The sequence below is a fragment of the Excalfactoria chinensis genome, chromosome 7, assembly GCF_039878825.1.
Source record: "Excalfactoria chinensis isolate bCotChi1 chromosome 7, bCotChi1.hap2, whole genome shotgun sequence".
Classification (NCBI taxonomy): Eukaryota; Metazoa; Chordata; class Aves; order Galliformes; family Phasianidae; genus Excalfactoria; species Excalfactoria chinensis.
In genome coordinates this window covers 22,862,704-22,877,572 of record NC_092831.1, presented here as the reverse complement: position 1 = coordinate 22,877,572, position 14,869 = coordinate 22,862,704, and the positions used below count along the sequence as shown (strand labels likewise).

At 37.0% G+C, this 14,869-nt stretch overlaps 1 protein-coding gene across 3 annotated transcripts in view; it reads right to left on the bottom strand.

The window, feature by feature from the left end:
• The window catches only part of PARD3B (par-3 family cell polarity regulator beta), a 361,423-nt gene that overhangs the window by 204,902 nt on the left and 141,652 nt on the right, over window positions 1–14,869 (bottom strand). For all 3 annotated transcript variants that reach the window (XM_072341851.1, XM_072341853.1, XM_072341852.1), the window contains 3 exons: window positions 13,731–13,822; window positions 6,607–6,693; window positions 3,015–3,140 (listed from right to left, as the gene is read on the bottom strand). In XM_072341851.1, the coding sequence (XP_072197952.1) occupies window positions 3,015–3,140; window positions 6,607–6,693; window positions 13,731–13,822 (305 nt within the window). The remainder of the gene's footprint in view (window positions 1–3,014; window positions 3,141–6,606; window positions 6,694–13,730; window positions 13,823–14,869) is intronic.

Genomic DNA, 14,869 nt, shown 5'->3' with positions numbered 1-14,869 from the left:
ACACAGCCCTCCGTGGATTTTGAACAACCCGTAGATTTCACTGATCAAGACATTCTATGAACCTTGATTCCAAAGGAACAAAGGAGACTTCTTTCTATGCTTTCCTTTCCCATTTTCTAAGGCTTTAACTGAAGTGAACTGAAAGTCTTTCCACACTGCAGAAGATAACTCAGATGCAAATACAAATAGTAGCTGAAGCATATTCTGGGAAAGAAAGAGCCTGTTTTGAGGGGACTTCATTTTTGGCAACATGAAGACACAAGTTATAGTGAGACCTCCAAGAAAACGACCAATAAATAGAAAATAGGTAAAATAGATAGAAAAGCCTTGGCTACATTGAATGTACATGCAACAGTTGTCAGAATAATTGTATTCACTGACAGGAGACAGTCAATGCCAGAAGAGAAACATCAAGCACAGAGGAAAAAAAAGGTAGCAGGAAGAGTGTAGTGGGGAGGTATTCTTCCAGCTTCACTCTCGAGGGTTAGATTACAGCAAAACTGTAACTGCACTACCCCAGTGTGTCTGCAGGGATCACAGGTTTCCAAGGACTGATCTTAAAAATCACTGCATGCTCACAACATAAGGATGTGAAGCCTTTAACTGGGTTTCTCCCATTCCTCATCTTCACACTTGCAAGTATCTGGTTGGCCACATGTTAGAAAGTAATTTAATAACTCAGTTTCAGTGGATGAATATTTTAAATATATGAAAGAGAAAATGTAAAATGTCCTACAAATAAAGAAATAGTGGAAATAACACAAGCCATCCTTTGGGAAAGCCTAAATGTGGTCTTCAGGGGCAAAATAACTAGCTGCACTTCAAAGAGAAAGAATAATGGAGGGATAAATTTACATTTCTGGAGACCACAAACACACACTTTAAAGAAATAAGGGAGTCAATTAGAAGAGGTGCTAGAAGCTCTGCAACACAACAGAATGCAATTGAATAGATTAAAAGCAAATGAAAAAGCAGACCAGTAGTTCTAATACACAAAAAATATTATCAACATGGGAATATAGAAAGCAGGTTGTTGCTATTACTGCTATAGAAGAAGCAATCATCAGGAGCAGTACTTTAAAGCCACTGCTGAAAATGGAAGGAGACAGTACGTAACAAACTCTGTTGAGGGTTAAAACAGCTTTTACAAAGATTATGAAGAACTGACGAATTGAAAGTAGCAAACAGATTTTCCTCTCAAAGGAGAATCTGATGAGTCTTTCTAGGTCAGTAGTCATTGAGACAATACTACTTCATGTTCATTGGAATTGCAGCAACTTGGGCTTCTGTCAGGTCAGTACAATTATGTCATGCCAGATGAAAATCAAAAGGCATATTCATGGGATTAACTTCAGCCTGGAAAGGTTCTTTTCTCTAGTCCTTCTCAGCAAAGAACAGAGGATGCAGATGGCTGTCCTGGAAGGAGTACAACAGGCCATGACAAGCCCAGATCTCAAATGGACATGTTGCAGATGCAGTTCTCCACTGCTCACATTTTTTTCTCTGATCTAAGACCACTGCCAACCAGACTACTTATAATTAAAACATATGGCTCCTCAGGAGGGTGACTGATTGGACTTTTAGTTACTTCTGCTCTCCTGATGACAAAGATTGTCTAAGACAACTGGTTTCTCTGTTCATGTAAAAAACCCCTCCAACTCCCACAACCTTTCACAAAGTTGGAGACAGCAAGTGATCTGCATTTTTCATTTTGAAGCGGAACCTGACAGAGAATTGGAAATTTTGCTGCAGTATTTCCAAGTGTTCCAAAATAGAGGAAACTTACGGAAAAACAGTTTTCAGATTTGCATACACCTTTTATGCTTTGAAAGTCTTTGGAAAACTAGTTAAATTCTGAAGAGAATACAAAGGAGACAAGTATGTAGACAAATACGCAGTTTTGAAATGTGAGATTTTGTTCAGGCAGCCTCGTTTATGAAGTATACATCTTCACTACAAAACTGCACAGATGAAGCAATCATTTTCACATTTAAATTTTGAGAATCATAGTAACTTATGCAGGAATACTTCATCTTGGCTGTAAGAGAATAGCATGTACAGTATTACATCAAGGATGTTTTTACCACCAGTCATTCAAAAAACAGTTATCTGGGAAACCTGTCAGGAGGAAAAAAGCAAAGCCACAGAAATATGTTATTACCTACTACCAACTATGGTAGTTTTATCAATGCCTATTTTGTAAATACATATCCCTAAGAACAAAATTAATTGATTTTAGTCTAGATACCTTGAATATTTTGCTTGCTGTTCAGAAAGTTAAGCCTCAACTCCTTTGAGAACTCCATAGGTTTTTGTTATATCATAAACAAACATTCAGCTGTCCAAACATATGGATTAGAAGATAAAAAACAAATTACTATTTAATTACTACAGCAAATGTCTGAAATTTGAGAGGCCATCCTTTCTTGCAACAGTGTCACTAATTCAGAGCCAATCAAAGCAACCCATTACTTAAAGTAATTTGAGGTGATTAGTAAATGTCAACAGATTTTCAATATAAGTCATATATGAGGTGAGACTTGACCATAAACCTCAACTAATCAGCTTGACAGTACCAGCATTTCTACAAACCTAAATGCTGAAAAAGATACAGCAGCAGAAAAATCTCATCTCCTTTGCAAAAGAACATTGAAAAATATTCTGCAATGTTGATTTATTCTGAAGTTCCTGTGAGGAACAAATTACAAAGAGAATACACAAAAATAATAGAAGAATTGGAATGTGAAGATAACTAAAAAGAAAAACAACCACCCTTGAAGTCATTTAAATTAAGTAAGCAGAATAGGTTCACTAAGGCTACAAGAAAATTCTTGTCCTCAATTTCTACCCTTATTTGAGGTTTCAGAAATAAAGTCACAAAGTTTCTGCCAAACAGCAATTTTACAGTCATTATATCCAAAATAAATATTTATCAAATTGAATGAATCATTTCAATAAACTCAGCATTGTATAAAATCCCCGTTAGCTAAAAATATCAGTAAAACAGCACTCACTGTGCAAATGTTTTATCTATAAGGTCCACATTGTTGATCTTCACAATGCACTCATTTTCATGGAAAAGCCCATCACGCCTCGATCGACTATTTTCTTCAATACCACGAATAAAAAGTCCCAGCATCCTAAATGGAGGGGCAAAAAAACCCAGAAAACAAAAAAACACATATCCTTATTTTGCTGGTATTATTTTATAACAATCAAATATACATATTAATCTTCACTTGAGATATGACTTGAGATAGAGAAGACTGTAATGAACTGTTTAACCTAAAGAAAGGGTTTTCCATTCTTGCTTTAATTAACAGGGACTCTAAGACACACCAATAAAAACTGCTGGACATTAATCCTATCCTACATGCTAGAAGTTCAAAAAGCATTAAATCCTGTAAGTCATACTTAGATATATGGAAGAAAACACTGTGATTTCTACATCTAGATAAAAAGTTATTTGTACTTCATGCAACACAGGTCTCTATCACCAAGATTAAATTGCTCCAAAGAAAAGCTCAAACAGTTTTAAATGCATTGTTCTAACTAGACTTTTGCAAACTAAACTGGCAGTAGGGTAAAAGGGAAAAAAAGTTTCTGTGTTTGGAAAGCCTCCAAAATTTTCCAGTTCCCAAAGTAAAACCACTTATGTATCTTGCAGATCAAAACCTATGTTTGTTTTTTTGTTTTTTACTAAGTTCCTTGCAAATTAGAAACTGAAGAGTACTACAGATGTTGTGTAAAGAAGCATACTGGAGCAAGACCGTGGCAGGGCTAACTTCCTGCAGGGATGAACTATTCTTGATCTACCTGGAGCATCTTGTATTGTAAACACATCTACATTGAGTTGTATCAAATGATACCAGAATGATGTCCCAGTAACCCAGCAGCTGCATGCTCACCAACATCTTTCATCAACCAGTTTTATCCACTAAACCACCCTACCATATCAGCACAGACCTGCAATGCCCTGTAGAGGGCATTTTCTACTGGTAATACTCCATAAAGTATTGATGTACAATTTCCAACTTTGCCAGCACTCACATCACAAAACAGAAGTCTTGTATTTTTTCTCAGATTCATAACTGTCTTATATTCAGTTTCATTCAAAAGATTCACAGCGAGCTATTTCAAATGACATAATATTCATTGTGCATCTGATGTTAGATCTAGAAAGATTTTTAAATTGATATTTATGACTGAAGAAACATACTTTAAATGTAAACTTGGTTCCAACTGAATAGAATGTTTTGAAACATCTCACAGAAAAGAAAGACCCAACACATTAAGGTTCTCTTTTAGCCTGTGTTATTGTCTTCAACAAGGGATTCAAAGGGCAAATGGTGGGGAAGGGCCATAGCCCTTTCAATGACAAACATCCAACCAGATGTAACCAAAAAACTAAACGCCAATAACTTAATGCAACTGTGTTAAGACAGAAACCAAAAGAAGCAGGGAAACTAAAGACATTACAAATTAAGTCAGTTGCTATGATCTTCACTAATCCTATCCTGCCTTGATGCTGCATCTGCATAACACTACAGACTTTCCTACTTGTCTGAAACCCATTGTGTGAACTATGAACTCTGAGTGGCTTGAATTACATATGCTTAAGCAGCTTAAAATCGTTACTCCATTACCTATTTCATACAGTCTCGATTTTAGTATTGTTTTAATGCACTATTAAATTTTGATTTCCTTTTTTAACATTATCTAAGTGCAGAAGAAAGGAGAAAAATATTTCAACTGATCTTCTAATTCCTATATAAGAGTTCATAAATTAATAAGATGTTTTAACTACACATAGAAAAACTCTGCTCTGCAGCATACTAGGTCTAAAGTCAGCATTACCTTATTAGTAGTTAACTGTTTACAACTGAAATACCAGACCAAGTTAGTCATGGTTGACATGTCCCCATAAATTGCACCTCATCATTAACAGAAATAAAAGATGCTCTTCTGTACTTTCTCAACTTTCATGAGTTAAAATTTGTACACTAGTCTCATGACTGATTAAATAAAAGGGGTAAGTGATTCCAGTAACCCAGCACTCTCACAAAGTTGTCAGTATGGTTCTGCCAAGGGTCATTACAATTTCAAGACAACTGTCTAAACAAGTAGGTCATCTGTCTAAAGAAAAGAAAAACAATCCTTGTTCTGAGAGATCCTCAAAAATGTCTGTAAATAAAGACAAAATAACTCTACTTTTTCATCACGGTGGTCTTTAAAAGACGCACCCAAAACACCAAGACTTCAGTATAGTTCACTGTAGTGCACTTGCAATAATTACTGATTTTAACAGCAAGTAATTTTATCACATTTTCTACCTAAGAATCTTGAAGTACAGTGTATATAATACAACATTCAAAGTATGCCTAAGCCAAAGAACTACTGTCTGCATTTCATGATGGGTTACAAATACCAGTGCCTTGCTTGAGACCTCAAAGCCAGGCATGCAGCTCTGACCTCCAGTCCCCATGGCAGAGCAACTTTTGTTCTTGCAACACTGACAACATTTTTCCATCAGCAGGTGGTCATTTACTTTCCCCTTTGGAAAACAAATATTTTGAATGAATTTGGACTCACTGACAACCTGGGATGGTGCTGAGAAAGCATTTACAGGCACAAACTTCTACAAGACAATTTAATCCTTCACATTCTCCATCCTACATGAAAGTTGACAACTAAAGAAACATTTAACGATTAGAAAATTTTTACTTTAGTATTAATTGGCTTTGTGTTACAAGCAAGTCACATTACAATAAAATGGTGTCATTTATGGCCCTGGCAATTTCCCATCTCCTGTTCAGGACTGCCAGTGTCAAATTAACTCTGTGGCTAAGCCTCTCTTTCATCCCAGAATTAGTTAGGTTTATTTATTTATTTATGACATTCCAGTTACATAGCTTGAAAAACAGTTATAATAAAAATGCTGACACAGTCTTAAGCACAGAACATCAATATGAGCATGCTGCTATAATGGGCTTTTGTAATCTCAAGAGAATATGTTAAATCATTTATAATTAAAGTAATTGTATTGTGACAAAGAAAAGTTCACAGTTATAGCATGCATTCTATAAATGCTATACAACCAAAACTGAAAGGTGGCTTATAAAAATAAAAAAATAAATTAAAAAAAAGGACATTTCATTTATTTTATTTCTCGATTTTCTTGTCTGATAAGTCATTAAGGAAGGGCCTATGCAGAGAACTCCAGCTGACTCAAACTGCTTAAATAAAATAGAAAAAAAAAATAGAAAATAAAGCCAATTTTGACATGTTCAAATTTCTTTTTTTCTACAGCGTAGCTTATCATCCTTAGAGGAAAATAAGAGGCAACTGAAAGCAAAAATATGAACAAGTGAGTTGGAACTGTCTCACATGTAATGGACTAGTAAGAATTTCAGTAACAGGAGACTGGGTCCATAGACTCAACCATCAATTTTTACTTTTAGCCATTTGTTCTTTGTGGTTATACGGTAGGTAGTTATACAGTACATTATACAGTATACACAGGTCATATGGTACATAGTTTAAGAGAACTGCAACTGAAATTCTTGTCATTAATACATTTCTTGAGCAATGCAGACGCTATCTTACCTTCCACTCAAAGATGAGAAAAAGGGCACGACGTGTATTCCCAAAGGTCCACCTTCCCCAGAAATCTCCACTGTTTTGGTCATTTCGCTAAAAAAGAAAAGCACAAAGAAACACATCTCATTTGCTACTTCACAGAATTTTCTATCTTAAAATGCATATTCAGCTCTAAATCAAATGATTTGATCAAATAGGTGAAAGTATAGAAACAATATTAGGCTCAGAACTCACTAGTTCTGAGAAAATCGGATGACATTCAAAATAGTTAACAATTTCTTTAGTTTAGGAACTGGTACTCTGATAGGAAATGACATCAATATTAGAAGTCCTCTTAAGTGAATCCCTAATAAATTCACTAGAATTTGTAAGAACAAGCTTTGAAGTCTGAATAATCTTCATTCCATTTAAAACTAGAGGTTTTTCTACACGTATAGAGAAAAGCAACTTTTTAAACTTATGTTTCTTTTGAACCTCTTCAGTCGATTTCTCCATGTGGACACATAAACAGGAAAATCACACTTTAAAGACATCAAACAGATAAGCCAGTTAATTTAATTATGTAGTATTTTGCTTTCTGCCCTCCATTGCATCCAGTGATGCTGACATACCAAGAAAAAAAACCACCTCAAACTGTAATCAGAAATGCAACTCAGCTCATTTTTTTCAGGAAGTTTCCTACTTCAAGCACCATTATCAATAACCTCCACATTATCTCTGACAATATAATTATTATTTTTTTTTAGCTGTTCATGGCTCAGTGTTTCTTTTCCTATTAAGTATTATATCCTGGTGGCCTTGCAGTGACCTTAGTTCTATTCTGGGTGATCATAATTTGAAAAGGAAGGTACTTGAATTGGCTAGAACATCAAAAAAAGATCAGAAAGGGGCAAGTCCTACATTCCAGTATGGAATTTCTACCTTTTGTGTTAGTCTACTTTTTCTGAAACACCTCCCTCCCCCTGAATCATACTGAACTCCACCGACATACAGAATTAGGGGAGAGCTACTGGGTATTTTTCTTCACATTAGGAATACCCTTATCCTTTCTAGCTATAAAAAGCTCTGTTTACTCCTGCATACAAATTCTATGATTTTTGCTGTTCTGTAAACACAAACCAAACATACATTTCACACACTGTGCTGAGTTCAAGTCAGTCTAATGCAAGCACAGCCTGCTGCTGAGGGAAAGGCTTCCAACATTTCTGCAAACATGACAGATCTTCAGAGTGCACGTTTGTCAGTGGAGAAAGATCACTGAGTCCTTCCCTCCTCCCAACCCCACCATCAATGTTTTCCTGGGGGGGGACACTTTCAGTGGAGATCAGCTTACAGATCCCACTGACCCACAGCCTTTGGATTCAAGGCAGGAATGGGCAGAAATGCACAATTACAAGAGTGTTTTGTACTACCACCCTGAAAGTAACAACCTAGCCACACCAGGTGAGATCCTACATAAGAACAGTCAGTACAAGGCACATCTCTCAAGAAGGGCAATAACTGCAAACAATCTTATACAAATTCTGCCACTGCTTTCTCATAACACAATATTTTTATTTTAAAAGTCTTTTTCCAGTTGTATGGTGACTAATCACAAGCAACTTGCCCTCGGTATCATAATTCCTTTCTTGCTTGGCTAAATACAGAATGAGAAAATAAGCTTATACAGTTTTGAGGGTATTTTTGCAATTTTTTCTCCCAAGAAATGAAATGAATGAATGATGGAATGAATTTGTACTCCATAAAAATGAAATGTACACATCCTGAACAACAATCCACCACTGATCCCAAAATAAGAGGCTTTCACATCACTATAACACGGGCATTATCACCACACATTGCTACCTGCTGAAATTTTCTTTCCCATACTCCCTTCTCCCCTTGAAAGAAGCAGAGAATTTCTGACAAAACCTTCCCATGAGGTTCTTTTTGTTCGGCTTCTAGTTTTTATTTTCTAGTTCAGAAAAGCTAGAGTCTACTCAGGATGCTTCCCAAAACCACACACATAAGAAGTTAACTGTTCTTCCTGTTTAGCCTTCTACTTCCACCAATTCTCTTAACAGACAAATATATATATATATACAATTAAAATGCTACCTGCATTATCTTTCAGACTTGTATAGAATCACAACATCCAAGGGAATTAAGCAACAAGTCCTCTAGGCCCAGAAAATCATCAACAGTAGTGAATGGGTTTTCATTTGTACTGTGAAGACTTTAAATAATGTCTGTCCCCAGATAACCCGGTGCTGCCAAGGACTCCCAGGAAACCATCTTCCCAAACAGTGGCAAAATAGAGCAGGAATTTTCTGAGGCCGATTATGACAGACAGGTTACCTGTCATCTCACATCAGTGCACTTACATTTAAAAGTCAGCTCAAAGCCAAAGACAACAAACAAGTTTATTTTTACATCTAACAAAATCTATTCAGCATGAAGAACGGGTTTCCTTTTGAAAACAAGTAGCCTGCAGGTAGATTGTGTATGACTTTTAAAAACAGTGACACATCCTAGAAGTTATGCACTAAAGTGCTAAATATCCAGAACAAGAGCACACTACATGCAAATATAAAAGGTGTTTCATGTTCTTAAAGGAAAAAAAACTATGACTCCAAAACACTTTTCATTCCCAAGAGTAATTCCTATTTATACCTGAAAACTTTACAACAACACGAACAGAACTTTGAGGACATACTGTTTTTATATTACACCTGCAAAAGCCTGGCTGTTAAAAATAATAATAATAAAGCAGGATAGCTGGAACTGGGCTTTTTTGGTTAAGAACTTCAAAGATTATAGACTTGGAAAAATCAGACCTCATCCTCTCCTGATCATCCTCCACCTGGTTTCACCTGCCCATGAGAACAGCTTAATTCCAGCAGCATATTGACCATGCTGACTTAGTTTAAACTACACTCGCAAGAGAATAGGGCAGTAAAAGGAGATGTTAGTTGAATGCAGAGTAGGATGAGCTTTAAGCCTAAGGGTACCAATTCCTAAACTCTGCAAGCATGAAGGATCCCAAGGTGATGGATCTCTGAATTCAAGAGTCATGTTAAAAACTGAAAGTAAGTGGTGGGAGAGAACACAGAATGGCATTCTGGTTTTGGTGAGCAGCTGCAATATTGATACCTCAGCATAATCTACAAATTTATTGCAACACTCAATGAATTAAAAAGCCAAACCAATCTCCAGAAAGGAAAAGGTAGCTTCCAAAAGTTAATAACGTTCTTATGATCTGCTCTTATTTCCAATCTCCCCTATCCATCTCATATGCATTCTATAACAAATGTAAATGCAGCTCTGACCTAACAGAAGTCAGGGCCCAATTACTGGTTCAAGGATGAGGCCAGCAGCACCAGCTCACGGGTCAGTGAGGCACACAGTATGGCATCTTCTGCACATTCCCAGGGAACAGAGATTCTGCTCCAGAAAATACTGCAGCTTCTGCAAATGCATGCTGGTGTGCTGACCCTGCCTCTGGTCTCAGCAAGGAGACTGTATCTATCCCCATCTCAGCAGTGCTTCTGGCCGAGTCCAAGGCCACAGCCAGTGATGCACTATTGATTTTAAGCCCAAGGAAGCGACTATTGTTTACCATGTAAACTCTCCAGTGCTTGATGTTTATTGATTTCTGTCAGATTCTTTACAGACTATCACATTTGACAGGAAGATCTGCCACGCATGTTATTAAAAATGCTGATGAGCACAGTCTGAGAAGATAGAGGATGTATGTGCATGCGCGTGGGTGCAGTCCATTTTAAACATGGAAAGCAAAACATAAATGGGGCGATGCATATTCAGTGGCCAATCAGTCTGATCTTCACATTGATAGTGACCTTGCTGTCAAGTATTACAGCTCTCCCCTGAACACCGCGCCAGGTGATGTCAATTCATCATATACAATGGGGAAAGCTTTGTAAGCTGGAGGCTTCTCTACAAACTATCCAATAATAGTGAAGAATGAATCTCATCCACCAAAAGTGTGGGTGCTTAAAAGGGACTTCACTCCACAGGTAAAAATTTTGAACTAGAATTTTGTTCACTTTGACCTTCCTAAATTACCAACACTGGGAGGATCCTGGTAAGATTTCCCTTGGAGAATGCAGTATGTACAACCTACAATAGATTAACTGTTTTGCAACACATAGAAGGGAGCACCTTGGAAAAAAGCTATTTCAGCACAGGGCAAAACTTGTCATCATGTGCAAGTACTAAGTAGTTATCATTCAATGACATGTTCTTCTGCTATTTTAACCCTATTCAACATCTGCATTGAACTAATTAACTCAGGCTCATAATGACAAAACAGGCTTCAAATTTAGCACTGAGCTCCTCATATGCTTTTAAGAAAAGTAAGTTAGGAAGCTGCTGTATTCAAAAAAACAATAATTCTTAGTACAGGATGCCAATGTGTTCCCTGCAAAGAGGGGAGGTATAGCTGATACTCCAGTCATGCTTTGTGACATTTTTATTCACCAGAGCCAAGTAAGAGGCAAGAAAAACATCACTCAGATGCAGAGAGCTCACAGATGCAGTTACTGAGCTGCCCTTTCCTGATCATCCTCCACATGTATCTACGAGCCCCACTAGGTTTGCCATTCCAGGGGAGGAGAGAGAAAAAGAGGACATTTGCATGTTGCAGGAAACATAGCCTGTGGGTGATAGCAAGTTAGTAGATGTGATTTTAAAGACAAATCACACAGATTTACCCTGATAAGGAGGGTGATGACTCTTTTCATGTACTACTTTTACACATTAACAGACAGTTGCTGATGGATGTACCCATCCTTTTAGACAAGCCAGCCCAACTAAGCCATCTGAATGCACATTCTCCTCCAACTTGCTACTCTTTTTCCATCTTCCCTTCCCCTTTATAAACCAGATGCTAGAAGTTTTGATGAAAATTATTTGGGATCAAAGAAGAAACTGGAGCTGGAGATGCTAGTGTGAAATCACTGAAGGGTAGATAAAAAACTGAGCAATATCCAAGAGGTGGTGGAAAGCACCCTGCAAGGAGAGCAGAAATCCACTGAATGTAAAGGGTCACGCACACTCTAGGAAGCTGTCCACTAGCCTCTAAGGGAAGCACTTTTTAGTTGCTTCATTGTACACAGAAATAAATACATTAGCAAAAAGTTACAATATTTACTATGAAGTAACATTGTAATCTTCTAGTTTCAAGTCTGAAGTGGCAACCGATCATCATTTTGTATCCAAAATGTGTTAATTCTCGCAAGATCAGCTGTCTAAAAATTTAGAGACAAACCAGACAGTCTGCAGGCGCCAGGTTTTTCAATCTCTCTCTCTCTTTTTTTTTTTTTTTTTTTTTTTTTTTTAAGTTGTTGCACTTCTGTGTTGTTAGACTACTGCAAGACACAGAGAGTGGTTTAAAAGAAGAAAAATATAGAGAAGGAAGAAACTTTTCTGTTACACTTTAATTGTGTACCTACAGAACTTAAACCAAGGAACTAAGCCTGACCCCCACTGAAATGCAGCAAGACAGTAAAATAGAACTTAATGAAAACAAGTAATGAATTATCAATGCATACATTATTCTCAGAGTTCCAGCTAATCCACTGATACTAAGCTAAACATTCACTTCCAGGCAGATTAATGTTTCCTCTTCCTTAACACAGTCATTTTATTAAGAGAAGCAAGGTTTCAGAAGCAGTATTTCTATGTACAGCATGCTACAGAACTGAATGTTATGGGCTGCAACACATTCCTCTGTGATGTCTGTAGAGCACTGAGACCCTATTGTTACTTTAAATATTTTTCAGCCCTCATTCTGAACATGATGAGAAACAAGGAAAACCAGAATATTTTATAAACCGACTGTATTGGCTTAGCTACTCTTATTCTGAGCATCATCTTTACTAGCAAATACAAAATAGCCACCATCAGAAATTACAACAGGATTGTCATTACTTCTGTCCTTATACATTCCACTAAAAATTGCCAATGATGTGATGTTGCAAGCCTCTTCTTCAGTGAAATTCAGCTCTTAGAAGGTGTAATTAAATTGTTCAGACTCCTTGGGGGGGGGGGGGGGGGGGGGGGGGGGTACAGCCCTAAAAAAGTTCCCAGTACTTCCACAGTTAAATGTTTTATAGAGAATTCAAACAATTTTTCTTCCTGTTAGCTTCCATAATAGACTAAGTCCTCCACATTGCTCATTTCATTTACCCCATGTGCAACTTTCTAATTTTACCTGTCTAAAGCAATTAACTAAACTTCCTTCAAATGGAACAGTTTTCCTATTTGAGTGAGAATTATAAAACAATCCAGGACTGAAGCCTTTCACTTCAACCGACTGGGTTTCACAATCATAAAATATTAATCTTGAGGCTTCGTATTTTCCTCTGAAATACCCATTATTAGCTACAGTTAGAGAGGGGATGCCGATCTCAGTCAGACTGCTGCTCTGACCAGAAGTCTCAGATAATTTTCTTTGGTGACTAGCTGCTGCTTTATTTAAGTGCTATAGGTCATACTGACCAAACTCTGTGACAAGAAGGAATACTTTCTGGTGAAAGCAGCAGGGACAACAGTAGTTTTCTTTTCTTCTGTAGCATGGAGCAGCCCATTCAGGCTGAAATATTAGTTCCATTAACATTGTTAAACATAGCATGACTTATTTAAATAAAGGTTTGCCATATCATGACTTGGTAATCCCTCATGGCCCTTAAACCTTCAAAACATAACAAATCAGACATCTCTGCAAATTAGAATTATTTTTTTTTCCACAAAGAATGATTTAAATAAATAAATATTAAGATGTTAGATATATTTTTGGGGAAGTAAAATTTCATTATTTTATTAATAAGAGTTTCTAAAACAGACAATTAGTTAAATTCATTCCAACTAAGATACCTGTAAGATGGATAGATAGCCTCTACTGTTTCATTATTTTCTCTTCATAAAACAAATCCTACTAAAAGAATATTTCTGAAAAAAACAGCATTAAAAAACTCCTCTCTACAGAAAAAGCTGTACAGAAACAAAATCACTGCTCTAAAATTCATATTCTTCAACATTTGAAATTTCAGTATTTTACAGAAATGCTCATGTCAGTAACAATGTATACTGTTCAAAAATGCTCAAGTCAGCACTGCAGATGTTCCTACCTTACAGGAAGACGGGCCCTCTGAGATGACAAAAGTTCTGTAGGTCCTGCAAGGTTCATCTCCCCATCCTCAAAGGACACCTGGGAAACACCCTGTTGAGAGATTTCAAAGAACATTTTGAAACTAAACACATGCATATAAAAGACTGGCTGTGTCTGTAATTTTGAGTCAGTACTAGAAAGAGAAAACAAACCAGTACTTATTCACCTCACTGAGGGTGAGAACTGAAAGACCCATTATTTATGGAGTATAAAAACAACACTCAGAGGAACAGTCCCACTGCTTACTCCAATGTCCCACCAAACTTTCAATGACATGTTGGTTTAAATACAATTGAAGGCCCATCCCACTATCTGAGGGCAGAGAGAGGAATAAGCTCTTTCGTCAAGGTCCAGTATAATCAGCAACTTTTTTTACCTTCTCCTATCTTCATACAACCTAATTGGAGATTCAGAATCTCTCAATCCACTACAAAAGAGACAGAGTGATGGAACAAACTAGCCACCTGGCCTCAAACAGGGCAGGCTATAGTATGCTTGGGCACCCTTCTTCAAAAAGCTGCTTCATACTTCTTGCTTTATGATGCCATAGCCAGTGAAGAGAGGGGAGATTGAAAGAGCTGTGGAGAACCCAAAGGTCTATGGGACAGGGAATAATTCAAGCTGAAGAGTAAAGGACGTCACAAGTTGCACAAAGGTTGAGCAGCTCCCAATACTTCTTCCTCACTATCAGTCCATCCAGAATTCTTTTCAACTCTGAGCCACCTCCTAGCTCATGATAGATCCCTGAGCCTCAAGTTACTCTTTCTGTTACTTTCTAGCACTACTATGATAAAGGCATTTTCACATTAACTTTACAGAAAAAACTAAGGAACCATTTGGCCGGACACAAAAATACAGTGCACACAGGGACCTAACATTAATGCTCTTTAAAACTATTAACTTTCTTTTCCTGATCCTTAGATTCTTGATGTTTGCATTTTTGTCATGTTTGCATGCTGGGAAAAGGAAAGAGGTACAAATGAGATAAGACGACTGTCAGCAGGTGATATATTGGCTTTAATGTACTGTATTTCATTGCAGCCTTCATGGCAATAATGTAAACAGAGCAAAATCTGTAACAAAGACCTTTTTTTGGAG